Genomic DNA, 19908 nt, shown 5'->3' on the forward strand with positions numbered 1-19908 from the left:
GCTTGTTAGCAGTAAACTATTTACTCATATGAGACAGAACTATGTTTGATGTTGAACAGAAATCATCAAAATTTTTAATTTGAAATTATGACACTTGTGTCATCAGCAAATATTATGGGTTCTGTTAAAGTATTTATTGTTTTTATTGTTGGAGGAAATGTCATTTATGTATATTATAAAAAGCAAGGGCCCTAAAATTGACCCTTGGGGAACTCCATGTTTTATTGTTCCCCAGTTTGAGAAAAAATTTCGTTTGTTTTTAGGTGATTTTACTTCAACCTTTTGCTTTCTATCTGTTAAATAGGATCTGAACCATTGCACTGCTATTCCTTGAATGCCATAAAAATGCAATTTATCGAACAAAATTTCATGATTTACACAGTCAAAAGCTTTTGCTAAATCACAGAAAATTCCTCCAACATGCATTTTTTGGTTAATAGATTTAAGCACATTGTCTGTTAGCTTGAAGGCCGCATCTTCAGTGGATACACATTTCCTGAAGCCAAATTGTTCCTGGACTAATATGTTGTTAGCACGCATATGATGACTTAATCCATTGTACATAATCTTTTCAAGCACTTTAGAAAAAGTAGTTAATAGTGAAATTGGCCTGCAATTTGTCATATTGGTTTTGTCCCCTTTCTTGTACAGCGGTCGTATTACTGATATTTTAAGGCGGTCCGGAAAAATGCCTGTGAATAATGAGTGATTACAAATGTGGGTTAATGGACGGCTAATTAAAGCTGAACAAGCTTTCAAAATTTTACTTGTTATTTCATCATAACCTGATGAGTTTTTTGATTTGAGGGAATTTATTACACTTTTCACCTCAGTTTCGGTGGTTGGAATGATACTTTTTTTTTGTAGTGTTCTGTCTGACGACAGGTCCATATGAACAGGATCCTTCCATCCTTTTCTCGGACTGGGACCTGTTCATATACGTTCTTGGCAGATGATCCAGAAGTGGTTTGCCATTGCCTTCTTCTGTGTGTGAATGGAGTAATTGTTGGGATGCCACGGAGAAACCGGGGAAGAAGCCCCCGAAGGAAAACTCCGTGTTGCCTAGACCACGGCCTTGCCCAACACAAGTTATAAATTCGGGCACCGCCGGGAATCGAACCCGAGACCCCAGGATTACAAGGCCAGCGTTCTAACCGCTAGACCACCGTGGCAGGTACGGAATGATATTAAGGCCAGAAAATTTTACAGGAAATGCAGCTTTTAAAATGGAAACAGCATCTTCTGTCCCTGTTTGATTTAAATTTAAGCTTTCAGTAATTGTTAGAAAAAACTTATTGAAGGCATTAGCCACTGTTCCAGGATCATTTACTTTTTCATTGTTTATTAGAAGAGATGGCATCTGTTCTGATAAATATATTTTTCCTATCTCCCTTTTTATTATGTTCCATGTTGTTTTTATTTTATTGTCTGATTTTGCTATAAGTCTACTGTAATGCTGCTTTTTTAGCCTCTTTTATAACATTATTCAGAATTTTATAATACTTAACATAAAATGCGTAGCCCTAAAGACATCAGAGCAGATAAAGTTCGTAGCATTCTTGCCATCTTTCAGGTCAGAAAGACTCGCATTTCAACTTGGACATGTGCAAAGTAAATTACGCCAAATTAATTACAATTATAACTATTGTCTTATACGCGTGCTATACTTCGACTTTCTACCCAAGAAAAGAAAATGGAACAGATATTTTGTAATAATAAAAACATTTGACCCTTAAAAGGCTGAATCGACAGGTTGTAAAACATCACGCATCGACGTACGTGGATTTCTTTCTTCACAAAATATAATTTGTTTCATGCTACGTAAAAGAATAAAACTGATGGTACATGGAACACGTGTTGCACGCATAAGGAACACTTTGCACAGCTCTGGATACTAAACGCGTATATGAGAGTTTTTTGTTTTATTTGTAGTGTTCTGTCTGCCGACAGGTCCATATGAACAGGACCTTCCATCCTTTTCTCGGATTGGGACCTGTTCATATACGTTCTTGGCAGATGATCCAGAAGTGGTTTGCCATTGCCTTCTTCTGTGTGTGAATGGAGTAATTATTGGGATGCCACGGAGAAACCGAGGAAGCCCCCGGAGGAAAACTCCGTGTTGCCTAGACCACGGCCTTGCCCAACACAAGTTATAAATTCGGGCACCGCCGGGAATCGAACCCGAGACCCCAGGATTACAAGGCCAGCCTTCTAACCGCCAGACCACCGTGGCACGGAGAGTATAATATTAAAATGAATGCGCATATTAAAAGATAGGGTGCGAGGATGTGGACAATATTAAATTACTTCCAAAAAGGGACTTGTAGTAGGAGGTTGTAGTGAATTCCTCTGAAAACGGTAATGAACCCATGGGTTCCATGAAGGCAGGAAGTTTATTGACGAACTGCGGGGTTATCCACTTCTGAAGCGAAAGATTGCAGTGTCGAAGCATTTAGGGAATTAGGCTGCTTATAAATGAGACCGTCATCTTAGTCTTTAACACTCCAAACTATTCAACAGTAAATGTAACATCCACGTGCCCAAAGCCTCTCATGCATTTATTATTGAAATAGGAAGAGTTTTAATTTAATGTCAAGTTTCTTTCCGAAGTAAATTATATGAATTAATACTGACTATCAGAAAAATTAATTTTGATCAGGTTAGGTAAGAAGTGTCAGCATGAGGGTCATTTGTATTCTTGATGACTCGTAACAGGTTGTTTACAAATCTAATTATAAATTGTAGTGACATAGTAAGGACGCGTCGAAAGGCACGGAGGTAAAATTTCAAGGATTCTCAACTTGGCATATACGTACATTGAAGTTCTCAGTCAATTTAGCGATTCATACTTAGGCGTAAATTACTTTTGTGCTACTCGGATGACTATCTGGGTGGATAACTTAGCATGTTAAACGCCTTCTTGAGAAGCTAATAAGTTACCTCAGATTTGAATCTGGGACGTTTTGAATACAAATCATCAACCGCCATGTTCGATCTTTAATTTTAAGCAAATAGCAGCAACGGGGTAAGGAGAAACAGTTTCCATAAAATTAAAGAAAATCCTGAATTTCATTCCAAGGTTAAAAGATCGGTGGCCATGACTATTTAGTGATATTTCAGAACAGTGTTAAAATTTCTCTTGATATTACTACCAGTTTTCTCTGGTGGAGACTTTATCACAGGAAGGGCTCATATAAGAAATGACAGTGCCATATTAGAAAGGGGCAACAGCATCGGCTGGTAGAAGATTAGGAAGTAAATTTTAATTTCCATCTGCAGCTGAGAATGGTCAGTGGAAATAATATTACCTGTGTGGCTGAATAGTGGTCATTTGGGTAAAATTTCTTTCACAAAATAAGTACAATTTTGAACAGAAAGAATAATTCCCGTTAAAATTTTTTTTCTTTATTCTTCGTTAGTGCCATCAGTATTATATTAAAACAGTATGTTATCAACATCTACTTCAAATAAAATACTTTTGACAAAATGTCTCACTTATTACAGAATAATCATTATTTATTCAAGAAATCTTATTTTTAAATACCTTTGGCAAATTCTTTTTTCCTTTCAAGCACGAAAAATATTAAATAAATTAAACACACATTTGCTAAAACTCTAAAGACAATATCTACATTTTTCAATTTCGTTTTAAAGTAGCCTGTTTAAGACGCCGAATAAGTTAAACGTGAACATGAGAAAAGCTATAAATGCAGTAGTAAATGGATCATTATCCATGAGGAGAGAATCAAAATTATTTTGTGTGGCATTCACTACACCACGAAACATAGTAACCGATGCTAATCTTGTGTCTGCTGGATTTGAATACTCACTTGAGAGAAGTAAGTGGCCATCCGACAATCTTTAATTCAGATTAAAAGAACTGTTTTGTTAAATCGGCTTCTTCATTTAGAAAATATTGTTTTGGGCAAAAGTGCTGACTAAGTTGGCAGGGGGCGACGTATTCGTTGGCCGAAACAAATTTATTCAAACGACCATGGGGCAGTGAGAAAAAACTAGGTGAAATTGACTAAATTCGTGCATTTCTGAAAAGGAACAAGAATCTTCCCTTTGGAAAAAGGCGTCTTTCCTGACGAAACGAATGTTTCAAGTAGTCTGCTTCAACTGTATGGAACTGAGCAGGACAGAAATGTAACTGGAAGAATACTTGTTCCACCAACCACCGAGGATCAGAGAACTGACGCCAAAGGCCAGCGAAGGACCTCACTGTTCAAAGCAAACGCAGGAAGCAACTGTTAGAGGGATTATCCTTACTCCAGGAGAAAAGAAAAACCTTGATTTCTAAGCACTTGGCTTCGGATAAAAACATGTCAAAGCCGATGAGACGCTTGTTTGAAACGATGTTACCGAAATGTCCTGCGAGATACAGATGACGAGTAGAACATTGACAATATCAAGTAAGAATTCGGCGCTTTAAGAAAAAATACATTAATCTTTGGAAACGTTGTTTGTTTTTGAAATTGTTCGTCACTGTGATCAATTGTTTTTCATATTAAAATTCTTTCCATGAATACTCTTTTGTTTTCTTATAAGGTTGATACTACATTCCTGTGTGTGACGCTTCCTATTTTAACACAATATAACCTTGTTCTAAAAATAGTTCTCTTTTAAAAAATAAAGACCAAAAAAATATCGAAATTGTACCGCCTTACCATTTCTTAATGTTTAACAGTCACTAATCCACAATTCGCACCTAAAACGCGGTTTCAGTATTTTATTATAGACTACGCCCTACGTGTTTCAGCTTATCGTAATTTCAGTACACAATATCTGAACACTCTCTGCGGTTTCATTGTGTCCTGTAGAACAGAGGATTCTCTTTTTAAGAAGCAGCTTGCCCTAGAGCAAGAGGACACAACACAGAATATAGGTCGTACAAGAACGACGACAAGACACAAATCACATCAGTAACTCGTACCAGAGAACGGTAGACATAGCATACGATGACGAATATTTTGTAGGAACTACAGAATATTTCATGACTTTCTTAATTAAACTTCGATTACATTGTTAGACCTTAATTCAGTTAAATTAAGAAGAAACGATGATATTACTTTATTTGGTTTGATAATATTAAATATGTTGTGACATTTGTGACATCCATCATTCCTATAACTTTCCACTACAAATGTGTAATCTGCCTATCCAAGTGACCTGTAATATCATTAGCAATCAGTCAAAAGCATTTCGCTATCACTAAATTACATCATTATTGACTTAACTAATCTTCAACGAGACTCGTGTATCTTCTGGTCACCATGAAACAGCATAACAAGTTTTACAAGAGACGCCCTACGTCATCAAGGACAGCAGTCAAATGATCCCTATACTGGTCTCGAGATGTCGCTAGTGTGCTCAAGGTTAAGAAGCTCGGTTTGAAGAAAAAACTACAGGAATTTATTTGGAGGACGCACAATCGGTGAGCAAAGGAGTGTGTGTGTGTGTGTCTTGCGTGAGGAGATTAAGCAAGTGAGTAATGAGATTTCTACATCGACATTGAATAAATCTACCCAGCTAGGTGTTAACAAAACTAAGTAAGTTCACGTTAATTTAAGGTTTGTGATTCTATATATTAGCCGTTCAACTGTGTATAATTTTCATTTTATAAGTTACTATAATTATAGTTACTTTTTTATATTTCAATAACTTACAATTTACGATCTTAGACATACCTATTAACAGTTAACGTGTATATTCACTGGCACATTACTCATTGTGAAGCTTTTAAACGTTATATAAAAGTTTCCAAATGCATTATAATATTTTCAGTGGAAGGTTTTCGCATGGTTTCGCTTAATTAAGCAATTAAATTCATTTATTATCACTGACAATTGACTCTGCAGACCTTCTAATACAGTTGTTAAGATCGGACGAAATTACTACGAATATGGAGATAATGGTAACATTCTACGAGGTCTTGTCAACCTAATATAAAGTTAGAATGTAGTTTTGATATCAATATACGAATCAAATACATGTTGCAACCGCTCCATACATTAAACACTTACATACCTAGACTCGTATTTGACTTCACATATTTACAAAACACAGCGACGCGGAAAATGGTTCACTCGCCAGTTTCTTATAGCAGAGATGTACGGACGCGTATATTTCCTTTAACTTCATCGAACACCGAAACGTCTAATCTAGTTATCATCCTGTTTCATTTTCGTAAACAGTCGTATTGCTCTCGTGTATCTCTAAGTAACTAAAAACAAACATTCTCATGCATTTATATAAAAAGTACGTTTTTATAAAATCAATTGTGGAATTACATAATCGAACATAACAGTACTGAGTGAACTTGCCACCTACTAATACCTAATAAATATTGTTTGAGAATGTCACTGATACTTCAGTGCCCTTTACATTTCATTCACCAAATAATACACACGTAAAATTCCTGTTTTTAACATAAATCCTTAAAAATATTGGATGGACGAAAGCAATTCCTGAATTTTAAACAATAATTACCTTTTATGCGTTTCATATATAGCAACGAAATCAACTGGACGTTCTTCTCTCAGCTTCCAAAGATATGTTACCCTGAATAATCACTTAGTGTACTCGAATGAAGGTTGGCACGACTAGGTCCTTCTTTCCCATAAATTAATCGCAGCAATTATTATTTTCATAGAACTTACGCACCACTAAGTCATGCCACAACATGTAGAACCTCGTAAACTCTTTCCTTAAGTACATGTACAAGGTGCGATCGGAAAGTTTCCATACTGCGCCTATAAAAACCCGTACACTTATCTCAGGTATTAAATTCATCCATCACCCTCGAAGTAGTTCCCCTGGGAGTGAACACAACGATCCCAGCGCCGCTGCCAAGCCTGGAAGCATCCCTGGAAATCTTTCTTTGTCAGCCTGTCAAGCACCATCTGCGATTCTGCCTGAATCTCTTCTATCGTCTCAAATCTCCTTCCCTTTAGCTGAATTTTCATCTTTGGGAAGAGGAAGAAGTCACACGGAGCTTAGAAAGGAAGCTGGGGTCGGTTCTTGCAAGATCTTTCAGCTCCTGACAAACGAGAAGTCGATTCTGCTTCTGGTCCTCAGACAGGATGCGTCGCATGTGGAGTTCTTCCATTAGAATCAGCTGACAGGTCCCTTAGCCTATCCCAACAATGTCGCACAAGTCGTTGATGGTACGACGTCGATCTTCGTGAATGGCCTGCCGAATCTTCGTAACATTTTCGGGCGTTGTGCTCGAAGATGGTCGTCCAGAACGCTCGTCATCATCGACAGAGGTTCGGCCATTTTTAAAACGTGAATGCCACACAAAAGTTTATGCACGACCCATTGCGGACTCCCCAAATGCTTGCTTTAGCATTTCATAGGTTTCCGTAGCCGTTTTGGCGAGTCTTTGGCAAAATTTGATGCACACGCCATTCCGAAATCGCAGGAGGGTCGGTGTAATGCACTACCAAAACGCCCGTAACTAAGAAACAAATGCTAATTCGATGATGCCGGCTGGCACACTGATTCACTATGAATGTAGGCCGCACCCCCTAGCGGCAGAAGATTGTACTACATACGGTTCGCCCTCTATTGACACAGTCTTGAAACTTTCCGATTGCACCTCGTACATCAGCCCATGGCCCAAGAAAGACAAACAATGGAGTTCGTATGATCTGAAGCTTTCACGACTAAGTATAATGAAATCTTCTCGGGCTACCAGCCGTGTAAGGTGATTTTAATCGAGTCCTGTCTCGATTATGCCCAAATGAAAATGTAATTGAATTATTAGATTACTTCCCCAGTTTGGTTTGCATCTGTTTAGTGAGTTGAGATTAACTCAGTAAGAAGACAGTTTCGGACACCACACGAGTCATAATTTAGCAGTTACTGGCATCAAAACCGTCGCCTTCATATTTCAGTTCTCCGTTACTCGGAGTTTCTGGTTCCTCTTTTGTGCTTGTCAGAAACACGAGAGAATTAAGCCAAGGCATGCACGGATCGTGACGTGCTCTTTCTTCCAACGCCTCTTACTACTGGCCGCTTAGATAAACACTTGCTTCCAAGTGACCAAAGTTCGAATCTAAATACACAAGCCAGAGATATTCTCTAGGACAGCAGGAACCATAATCATAGCAGCCTGACAGAACTCCACAATTCATGCATGGGGACATCACACCAGACAGGAAAGTGAGAAGAGAATTTCAGATTCCCGAACACTCGGCCTCCAGTTATTAAATGGGTCCTTGTCCACGACAAAAATTCCTGCCGAAACGGTAATTCAACCGGCCGGTATACAAAACCGGGTGGCCTTGTCCACGGAGACGGCACGCGCGCGGAAAATGTTTCACTCGAGTCAAGGTGAGTCTGTGCACGGGTGAGGTAGAATGGATAAGGATGTACAGTCCAAAGATCAGGAGGAACGCCCTGATAGGAATACGATATGCGCGCGTGCGCAAGATTTCGCGGTGAGTGACGAGCTGCTACTAGCCAACCTAAAAGCATTCGTTCCACAACCACTGAAGTAAGCGTCTTAATATTCACTAAATATGTCCCTCGCCAATTTACTATGTCCGGCCTTTCAATCAGGTACTTGCGCTTACTTAGATATTTTTTCCATTTAAACCCTAAGTTATATAAAATATTTCGTAGAGAATCAACACTCCATGAAAAGTCATTTTTTTGTTTAATTATGGGCAGTAGCTTGGTACTTTCTTCTGTGTTGCGTAAAATTCATGCACAGTCCGCCTTATCACTGACATTCCTATCAGTAGGTCTAGGCCGGTGTTTCCCTGGCGTGTGTAAAGGTGACAGTGTGCCCTTCTAGTCTCTACCTTTTGACTCTCGCTGTACCTTCTTAATTAAAACCTTAGATACACTCGCGTATCTGGCTGCCCTGTCTGTTGCACGGGTCTTGCTTCCTCATCACACAGCTTCCCTGTAAATAGTTTTCCCCTGTTTACGTACACTCGACATCTTTAAATCGCCTGTGATTGAATATATATTATCGCAACACCCACAGAACACATTAAAAGTGCGCTCACTACACGCTACTCTTAACTGCTTGATGTTTTCAGTCTGTGTAGTAGCGTAAAACTCTGACGTATCACACTTCCCACCAATAGCAGCCCTCCAGTCCACCAGGCAGTAAACATTCCCCCCCCCCCCCCCCGCACCGCACCAGAAACGACTTCACCCCGCAGGGCTTTTCTCGTGATCTGTAGACAGTATGCACCCTCATTGCACTAAATTATTTTTACAAAAATAAAAAGCGACGACGTAGAAGGTATTGGGTGCATCCTGTGTTGCAAGAACGATTTATATTTGGTGCATTTAGTACGCTGTTTGAAAAACTACGACAGGACGACGTTAATGTTCATTTTTCTCAGAAATGTCAAAAGAAACATATGACAAGTTACTGACAATTTTATGCATCCAGAAAGAATACTACAGACCACAAACACATGAAGAAACTTGCACGCTCTCTCAAGACCAACTGATGACTGACAGCGAGCTCGCCGGCACGTGGACACGTAGACATGTTAATGCATGTCCCACTGAGAACACGGTGCACCGTCCGGCTGCCGTCTCTACAGTGGGAATCCGGTGCTGCATCCGGCAGCCGGACCGGTAGATTTGCCGTGATGTCTCGTGGAAAAACTCTCATATGAAACAATGTATCACTACCAACCCGGTAAATCTATCGGAACGGCGGACGGCGAAAATTCTTGTCGTGGACAAGGGCCCTAAGTCAATCACAACGAACATTGTATTTTCGACAGGATTTTGTTACTGGTGTGTGTGTATCCGATTTTAAAAACTGCGACTTCAGGAATTCATGCCTCAGGGTAAAATTGCATACAATTTCTGTACTTCTCAATAACAACATTTATTAATTCACCGGGTTTCCGCGTTATACTTCATCATTGGCTAACTTAGAACTTGATACACATTCACTTCCAACCAATAACTCGTGCTGCACCCCACATCGTCAAATCAACCCTGAAATAATCATAGCCAACACTGGCTCTAGTACACGAATTAACGTTCCTTCTGCTTTGGTAATACCCACGGCGACAAGACGTAACACACGGAACAGACAATTTCAAGGTAGGCAGGTCGGTAGATATGTAAAAATAAGTCTCCCGATAAGCCACAGTGGATTTGTCTTCCTTCTAAAGATACACCTTGCCCTAACTAAACTTATGAATAAAACCTAGCCAGTGTGGAACATCTGAAAGACAAAACAAGAGAAACGATTTAAACGTGTCACTCCGGAAACATTTAAATGATCGTGTCAGATATTAAAATACAGTCTTGTTTACAATTACAAGATGCTTCTGAGACAAATATTTATAATTAATAGCAGGCCGAGAAATGCCACATGCGGACAAATACCGGAAGATTGATTTGAACGAGTGGTATTACGGCATCAACTGCGCGCTTACATTACTTTTGGTTCCTGAAATGGAATATTTCATGCGCTCAATTTAAGTTACACAGATAATACATCCCGTGCAATATGATGCAAAGAGTGAACGCTGTGAATAAAGTCTTTATTACAGCCTACAAATTATGCAAATTTACGATAGTATCGTCCGGATTTAATAAGTCATTTCCTGCCGAAGCTGGAACGGTTTTAAAAATAAAAAGATGGAACGCACACATGAGGAACTTGTCAGAAATATCATGTTAGTTGCTCCAGAACTCAGCCACTGTTCTTCTATTTCAATTAAAATTTTCCTGTGGATATCCTTGTAAACGTAAAAGGCAAAGATATCATTGGCGTTTAACAGTGACCGTCATGCTGTGCTTACATGTGGGTAAATGGTTGTTTAGTTTCCTACCCGGATGCTCTCCCAAGCACCTATTTTAAATTTAAGTGAACCGACCACATGGTTCAATGGTTGAATTTTGGTCATCTGACTGATTCCGTGTAGTCTAGCAGGTGGTACCAGCGCTTCGGAGTAACTTACTGCCTCTGACAACCATGACGTGGTATGAGGTACTCACTGTCCACGAACACGAAGGAACCTCTCATGTCCCGTCTTTAAACCTAGAATTTCTAGTATCAATTTAGCCAGCTTCGACTTATCGTAATTTTCAGGAGAACGTAATATCTGCACGAGAAATGTTGGTGCTGTTGTCAGGTAACAATTCCAACATACAAAATCAGCTTTTCCACATCGTCTTGGGAACAACGCAAAACAAGTATCACTAATGCATTAATCTCTTCTTGACAGATGGCAGGGTGGTGGTACAGACTGGCGGCATTCGTTGTTGCGTTAATGTCAACGACACACTGCGCTCAGATACTGGGAATATTTCCCTTTCCAGCAAAGAGTCACCAAATAGTCCTCCTTGCCCTGACTCGGGAACTTGCCCGTCGAGGGCATCAGGTGACAGTCATCAGTCCTTTCCCAGAGAAGAAGCCCATTCCTAACTTAAAATACATTGAAGTGGAAACGTTTTTGGCAGATCACTGTAAGTTTATACAGGCAGTTGCGAACCTTGATGTCAAGTAATAGGATATAATTATAATTATAATTTATTTTATTCGTTTTGATAACGTTGTACGTGTTGCACATATACAACTACTAAGAATAAATATCGTTATGTACTGATATTTTGTAAGATTTGAGGTTTTCACAGCGGTGAGTATGAAGATTTCTGTCTTCTGGGTTCTTGCGCCGTGTAGTCTGGTCGATGTTAACCAACATTGCAGAGGTTATACTGTCTCCGTCATCAGGGCGCAACAACCCAGAAGACGGAAATCTTCATACTGATATTTTGTTTATAACGAGTTCTGACAGGAGATAAAGCGAATTATCTCGTTTTCTGAAATCTACTGAAGAAACAAGACGGAAGGTTGAAACGGAAAGGATTAAAGATGTCGGACGAATGTACATATGAGAAGCAAAATTATTCCGGAATATATCATTAAAATCATTAAATAAATTTATATATATATATATTGCGAAATTCTAAAATTCACATGTTTTACTACTAAACGTTAGAATATAAAAATGGTGACGTACTTTAAGTGCACCATCCTAACAACAACAACAACAATACTAACAATATGTCATTAATGTATAAGCAATAAGCAATAAGATATTTCACTGATTAGTGTCTCGGCTGAAATATTGAGCAAGGTGATAATATTTTGTCACTCAGATGGCTATTAATTTCTTTTTAACTACGAACTGGCATTCACATTTTTCTCTAGCTCGATTGTTTATTTTATATTAAGACACATTTAGAAAATGCAAACAGATCTTAACAAGACATAATAAGAAAGAGCAATAAAAGTACAACGTATTTTCAAATGTGTTTTAAAAATATATTAATTCTTATAGCAAGACGGCATCAAGCGTTACTTATGCATAAAATTCTCCAATTTTTCAACAAATTATTCAAGTAGGTGTATTGAAATAATGCAATTCACTAAACTATAAAAATTTCCTTTCAAATCAGGAGCCAGAAGTGCGCAAAACACACAAGATTATTGATACTATCTTTCGCCGTGTTTTTTACTTATTACAAATTTTCATATCTTAATTTTGTATTACCATAACAGAAAGGAATATTTTGATCTGTACATCATTTTTATTACTTTTCAGTTATACCGAACGTGTTCGATATGAAAGACATGAGTACAGTTGGACATTCAAGACTTCTATGGACCACAGGTCCTGCATACTGTGTAACATTTCTCCAGCATCCACGAGTTCAGGCTCTGATACATTCCAAAGATCACCACTTCGATGCCATCATGGTGGAAGCATTTATGAACGAGTGCTTTCTAGGGTTCGCGCATAAATTCAAAGCTCCTATAATTCAGATATGCCCATTTGGAGGTACACCTTGGATGGGAGACTGGGTCGGAAATCCTAATCCCTATTCATATATTCCCGACCCATTTCTTCACTTCAGCCATTATATGACATTTTGGGAGCGTTTGGTAAATACAGTAAACGGCGTCTATTTCAGGATTGGGCAAGAGTTTTATAATATACCCAGGCAGGATTCAATTATGAGAAAGTTTTTTAATGAAACGGAACCGATACCCCCATTGTCTGAGCTTGTTCGTAACACTTCGTTACTTCTCGTCAACAATCACTTCAGCCTGAATTATCCGAGGCCACTAATGCCCAACTTGATTGAAGTTGGCGGTATGCACGTGCAGCCACCGAAAGAACTACCTCAGGTGAGATAAATCACAGTTACCTGAGACCTCACGTTACTCTCCCTATATATTTACTCAGTTCTTTATTTACATTTTAAATAATTTCAAATCGTTACGAGACACGAATTCCCAATTCACGAAAGTTCACGTGTTCAGGTAAGTCTCATGGTTTTATTTCCCTTTTCACGAAGTTATTGCCTAAATAAAGAAGCCTTTTAGGAACGCACTTCAATTGGTGCATTTAAAACAAACAAAATACTTCAATGACTGTATTTCATAATGCGTGGTTAAGATACTGAAACTATCACGCCTTAATAAAAACTAATTTATTTTTCAGTTCATATAAGATTTGAGCTACTACTTTCATGAATATCTTCATGTTATACAGAGGACATTGCAAAATATTTATTTTTAGATACTCTGACACGGACTTATATATGAATTAAAATACTATTTGCAGATGAAGTATAACTTTAAATTTCAAAAAGAGAAACTATTTTACTTTTCATAATGAGTGTTTCCAAAATATTCTGATTCCCAATCAATGCTCTGTATTTTAATCCGGCATGGATGTCTACTGTCCTGTTGTATACCCCTGACTTTAATTCCAGTCTCGTTTACAGATGTGATACCTGTATCATACACTAAGCATCACTTTTCTAGGTTGTTTGCTAGAGAAGTCACAAGAGTATTTACGGAACTATTTATTATATAAGGGACGTCATCTTAATGGAATTATTTTGTGCCCTCATATTTGGTACAGTGCAACATTAACTTGTCTTAAAATTTGCATATTATGTTAACTTACGTTTAAAATTCAAAATAACACATTGCTGGGATTAAACTTATATTAGTATATTCATTTCATATAAATTCCTAAAATGTATACGCGGAATTTTGGATAAAATTATCCATACGTATAATATCGCCCTCACGATAAACAATTTGTATCCCCAAGAAAGTGAAACAATTTTAACGAGTATTCTGAGAGTTTATGTAGTTACTTAACTACTGGACATCCTGCTCAACAGTGGTGGACACATTATTAAGGTCTCCAACTGAATCTCAACTATAACTGGAATGCGTAGTGAAATTGAACAATAAATCACTGTACAGTCAAAAGAGTAACACGTGCCAGAATCTACATGTCACAGACATGTGGATCCATGCCGCCTTAAAGGCAAACAGACATAAGGACCTTATGACCATGAGGCAGTAACATCGAGTATCATTTCAGTAAATTCACACACCTTAAGATAATTTTACAAGCAATCCAAACACTAAATTAGCTCTTCGTTACTACTTGCAAATTGGCTGTATTTTATAACGCTCTTCGTCAGTAATAGAACGTCATGCTTTCAATCAATGTGATAAAGTATTCATATATTTTGTCTCGTTAAAGGACCTACAAAAGTACTTGGATGAATCTCCACAAGGAGTGATCTACTTCAGTATGGGTTCTGTCCTGCAAGGGTCCCTCATGCCTGAAACTGCCAGAAACGCTTTCCTCGAAGCCTTCTCTAAACTAAAGCAACGAGTGTTGTGGAAGTGGGAGATAGAATCGTTACCAGGACAACCAAGCAACGTGAAACTGGGGAAGTGGCTGCCTCAGTCAGATATTCTGGGTAAGTTACAAAGAGGCAGCGAATCCTCCTTAATCCAGTTAACACATTTATCAAATGGATTCTTGTTCACATTCCATACCTTCTGTTTCCCTCCATAATACCTTACTCTCAACATAATTCTTACTAATTACACATACATCCACACGAACGTTTCGGTAACTGAAATATTTATTCTCAAGCATTTGTTTTAGCTTAAATATTTGTTTTGGGCACAAAAATTATGTTATGCAAGTCGGATGATTGGAAGAAACACAGTAAATAATTACAATAACAATAATTAAAATGTTTTGTTCTTTCTGCTGAACAGAAAATCACTTAGCCACCACGCACTGGATAGAACAATTCGGCGAGAACCACGTGCATTATGAAGCATATTTACTTTTTTCTATCATTTATCAATAAAAATTCAAAATTACGCATACAAACAAAACTGTATACATTTTAAAAACACTTCGTGCTAAACGCATTTCCACCTCATAAAGTCATCATCAATGGCGAAAACATTTTAATTCAGTCCATTAATCCGTCTATTAAAATCATAAATCAATGAGTTGTTATAAAACACTGTGCATAAAAACATATTTTATAAGACCACACCTATGTAATAGCAAACTGAACATTTATATTGCACAAGAGTCGGTGTATATTATCTAAATTGGGTCACTCATAGCAGCATAATGTCCACTGGCCGAAGACTTACTTGTGGTTTGTCGTTGTTGGTCTACGGTAAGACGTGGTTGCGCTATCCTGCCTGGATCTTTGTGAATTCCAACGTTGAGTGGGTTTCATCGTCAGTTTCAAAAGGTGTGCAGGGTTTATAATCACTATGACTATGTCGTGAACATGTTCTTTGAATCTGGTTTTAAATTCCCTACCGGTTTGGCCAATATAGACCTGCTCACAGCTAACGCATTTTAACTGATGTACCACTGTAATTGTATTTATTATGTATTCTTAAATTACATCGGTACTTTAATATATTATTGACATTGTAAGCCGCTTTAAATTAGTTTTTTAAATATATTGGTAAGTGTTCTAATGCTATTTGGAAATTACGTAAACCTGGGTTATATTTTCTTGCTTGTGGTGGGTTGGGGTGCATTGACAGGGGATTTTGTGTTTTGATTAGGTCATAGGATTTTTTGACGTCTCTTGAATTATATCCATTATTGTATATTATTTTTTAATAATCTCAGTCCAATTACCAAACTCCACTTCTGCAATTGGTATTTTATGTAATCTGTTTGCAAGAAATTTGAATGCTGCCTGTTTATGAGAATTAAGATGGTTTGATGTTTTATGTGTTACTGTGTCTGAGAATGTGTGTTTTCTGTAGATGCCCAGTTGGAATTCTCTTGTGTGTCTACGGATAATGATGTCTAAAAAGTTAATTTTATTAGTATTCCCTATTTCCGTATTGTATTTTAATTTCTTATGCATGTTATGATCGTCTAGAATGTGTTTAGCTGTGGTGAAAGATTCGTCAAATCAACTATAACGTCATGAATGTATTTTATTTGTCTCTATTTGATTATGTCTGGGTAGAATTTCTTTTCGAATTTCTGTGGTAAACTTTCGGCCACAATACTAGAAATAGGAGAGCCCATTGGAGTGACATCATCCTGAGAAACATTAATACTCAGATATTAACCAACTTTAATAAACTTCTCGTCCTTAGCTCACCCAAACGTCAAGCTCTTCATCACACACGGAGGGTTGCTGAGCAAACAGGAGGCCCTGACTCGTGGAGTGCCTTTGCTGGGAATCCCAATATATGGAGATCAGCACTTGAATATGCGAAAAGCCGTGAATTCTGGATACGGAATTCTACTGGAGTTTGAAAACATCACGACGGATTCTGTTCTTTGGGCGATAGAGTCGGCACTTCAACCCAGGTACTGTGTCAAAACGTTTCAGACGGACTCGTCAGTTACATGTAAGAAAACAATATCCAAATGACAAGGAACAACGATAATTTCAGCCCCCCATTCAATTTCGAAGATTTTCTGGCACTCAATCGGAAAAAATTCTTCTTAAAATTAATCCAAAAACCGCATTGCTGTTTCTTCCAATTGCAGCCCAGCGTGATTCCAGAACCCTGAAGAATTTCATAAGAAAACCACATAATATGCACTGTAACAAGGACACTTCCGGTTTGTTCATTTTTGCAAAATCTCCGTGTTCTTAAAGGTTCCGCGAGAACGCCCAACGCGTGTCCAGAATCTTCCGGGACCAACCACTCACACCGCTGGAGCAAGCCGTGTTCTGGACGGAGTACGTGATCAGGCACAAGGGAGCGCCTCACATGCGTTCATCTGCACTCGACCTCGCCTGGTACCAGTACTTCCTGCTAGATGTCATCGCTGCTTTAGCATTTTCTGTCTTTTTCGTTTCTTTCATATTGTTTCTGATTTGCAGGACACTTTTTAAGAAAGTGTGCAGTAGCACATCACCGAAGAAGAGTATTACTAAACAGAAGAAACATTAACGAGTGTGATAATCAGGAAAATGCGTTTTGTTTGAGAGACCACTTCTTTATAACTTGGTATTCGTTTTTCTGTCTTGCTCTTCTATGCAGGGAGTTTTTATTTCCAATGACCTTCATGTCTACACCATCTACCACAAACATAAAACATAGGTTGGCTTATCCAAGAACCTTGGCATATGTCCGAAGTCTCTACTGAATCATTCCGTATTAAAGCAAACAGTGCTCTACCCAAAATCATCATACTATTTATTCTTTCTCTTATAGCCACTCATCCCTGAGGTACACGTTTTCCTACGTTGAAATTATTGTGACCAAGTCTCTGCATAATAATTAATTTCATTCTTCAGTTTTGGCAAATTGCGAAAAATTCTTAATAGTATAAATCATTATCATTTGAAAAGTTAGAAATACAATATTTAGGGTACAGCCGTTGTTTTCTCGAGGTATCTAATTTCACACAACTTATACATATATCTGCATTATGTTTAGATTTACAGACTTCGTACCATTTTCTTTAATTAGGACCCGAACTTGTGACTTTATTTAAGTAACTGCGATATTGATCCAAAACAAACAAAGGGCTGTTTTATGTGTTTAGATTTTAGAGAGCATGGAATTTCGTTTGAGTTATGAAAATTATCTTTTTTTAAATACATAAACAACAAATGTATCCTCATAATGGACGACAGTAAATCAGAAATGATTCAAAACGCATTAATATAATGATTAAGGGGATTAATATTAGCAACAAATACACACGCGGTGAAACTGTATTAATGTTTTCCACTGTAATGAAGAAAGGTCTCGTGAGTTATGTCTGGTACAGCATACTCAATTCTATGTTGATGCCCACTCCTCTGACGGCATGCCTTCCAGTGAGAAAGAGATATAGCGTAGAAATCCGATTAGAAGGAACGCTGCTCAGTGGCGGTTACTCGGACAAATCCACTGCTTTTATTAACCGTTCAGAATAACTCCAAGAGAAAAAGTATGGGACGATGTAATACAGGAGGAATACTTGCCGACCGAGCAGTACACAGCGGACCCAAGAAATAAATATAGTTCTGCCAACTGACACTAAGAGCTGCACCGTCCAGGCAGTTTTTTTTTTTCCTTCTTGGAATGGAAAACAGCTGACTTTTATTTAATGCTGCTGTATCTACTAAGGTTATTATTTACAAAGCAGAGCGAACTTTTAACTGCTGCTTTGTCCCCGGGAACAAAAAGAAGCACATGTCTCAGTTAAAAAAAACTGACAAATTGCACTTCATTTGAGTTATGTACTGATTTTGTAAACGTTATTGGTGAGTGCTGTTTAATGAAATAATCTATGTTTATTCTCAGACTCGTACGAAACTCACAGATATATTGAACATACTCTGTGGTCAAAATGTAAAGTTATCCCATGTTAAAGTAGATGGTACATGTAATAAAAACTGATTTTAAGAGACAAGAAGGTTGCGAAACATAATGATTATTTAATCTAAAACTTCTTGACGATGGTAAAGAGTCAATTGAATAAAATTTTTCTTGGATATTATCCATCGTCTAGTAAATATAAAACGTAAAACGACGTTTCGGAGATGGGACTCTATCTCCGTCTTCAGGTTCCTACACAGTTGGGCCCACTAGATAGAGCTAATCACTATCTCCGGACCTTCCATCGTCTAGTAAATATAAAACGTAAAAAACGACGTTTCGGAGATGGGACTCTATCTCCGTCTTCAGGTTCCTACTCAGTTGGGCCCACTAGATAGAGCTAATCCCTATCTCCGAAACGTCGTTTTACGTTTTACATTTACTAGACGATGGATAATATCCAAGAAAATGTTTATTCAGTAATGACTATTGCCACTGACACGAACGAAAATATTCTTCTACCACATCATAAATTTCTAAAGGTCTGTGTTAGGTAATGTTACAGCTGCCTGAAAGCCAAAAATAATTATCATCTCTTCTCCCTTCAGCTATTCCAACTAAAATTCTGCATTCAGTTCCCACCTGCGTCGTGTCTTCCAAATGCTCCGTCTACACAGCGTCGTCTTAGGGCTGCTCCGACATTATGATATATGAAATATTTCGTCACCCTACGCGCCAAAGGAGTAATTGTGGAATATAATAATACTAAAAATGAAGATCGAGTTATATTTGAAGACTGCTGATCAAGTGTTTGTGTCCAGTCGATCCATCCGCACGGAGCATGTCTTGTCAGGGAACTGTAATAAACACAAAGTCTGTAGAGACGGAGTAATTTTTGTATCTACTACTAATACAGGAACTTGTGTGTTATTTCAGTATTCACCTAAACACGTGCTGATCAATACAACTGTACGTTCATTGGAACGGCTACGAAAAACTGACAGTCTTCAGCAAGAATATTGAGCCACCCAGAGCTCAATGTTTCGTATCTCCAGACGACGCATTAACACTGTTCTGATTCACAGTTCCAGCATCCAATTACCCAGGGCGCGGTTATCAGACGCTCTTCCATCCCACTAGACCCCCCGCGTCAGCACATCGCTTCATTTAACGATTTACCATGGATTCTTCCGCGCACCAGCAAGTTCAAATGTTGGCACTTGTCCTAGTAACCCCCCTCTCTTCCCCCTGAACCCTCCCAGACTCCG

The 19908-nt window shown here is 38.2% G+C and overlaps 2 protein-coding genes across 5 annotated transcripts in view; one reads left to right on the forward strand and one right to left on the reverse strand.

The window, feature by feature from the left end:
* LOC110836960 (UDP-glycosyltransferase UGT5) overlaps positions 1-19908 on the reverse strand; it is a 183366-nt gene that overhangs the window by 43511 nt on the left and 119947 nt on the right. The window lies entirely within an intron of this gene.
* LOC110836962 (UDP-glucosyltransferase 2-like) lies at positions 5379-18737 on the forward strand. 2 transcript variants are annotated; one of them, XM_022078721.2, is made up of 6 exons: positions 5379-5487; positions 11223-11463; positions 12603-13189; positions 14571-14793; positions 16472-16688; positions 16984-18737. In XM_022078721.2, exons 2-6 carry the CDS (start codon positions 11223-11225, stop codon positions 17279-17281), a joined length of 1566 nt encoding a protein of 521 aa, XP_021934413.2. In that variant the 5' UTR covers positions 5379-5487; the 3' UTR covers positions 17282-18737. The 2 variants fall into 2 exon arrangements, with proteins under 2 accessions (XP_021934413.2, XP_021934412.2); XM_022078720.2 differs by having other exon boundaries at positions 5396-5552.

Source organism: Zootermopsis nevadensis, unplaced genomic scaffold (genome assembly GCF_977971745.1).
Source record: "Zootermopsis nevadensis isolate Lab colony 2312 unplaced genomic scaffold, Znev_1.0 Znev_ptg000013l, whole genome shotgun sequence".
In the NCBI taxonomy this organism is placed as follows: Eukaryota; Metazoa; Arthropoda; class Insecta; order Blattodea; family Termopsidae; genus Zootermopsis; species Zootermopsis nevadensis.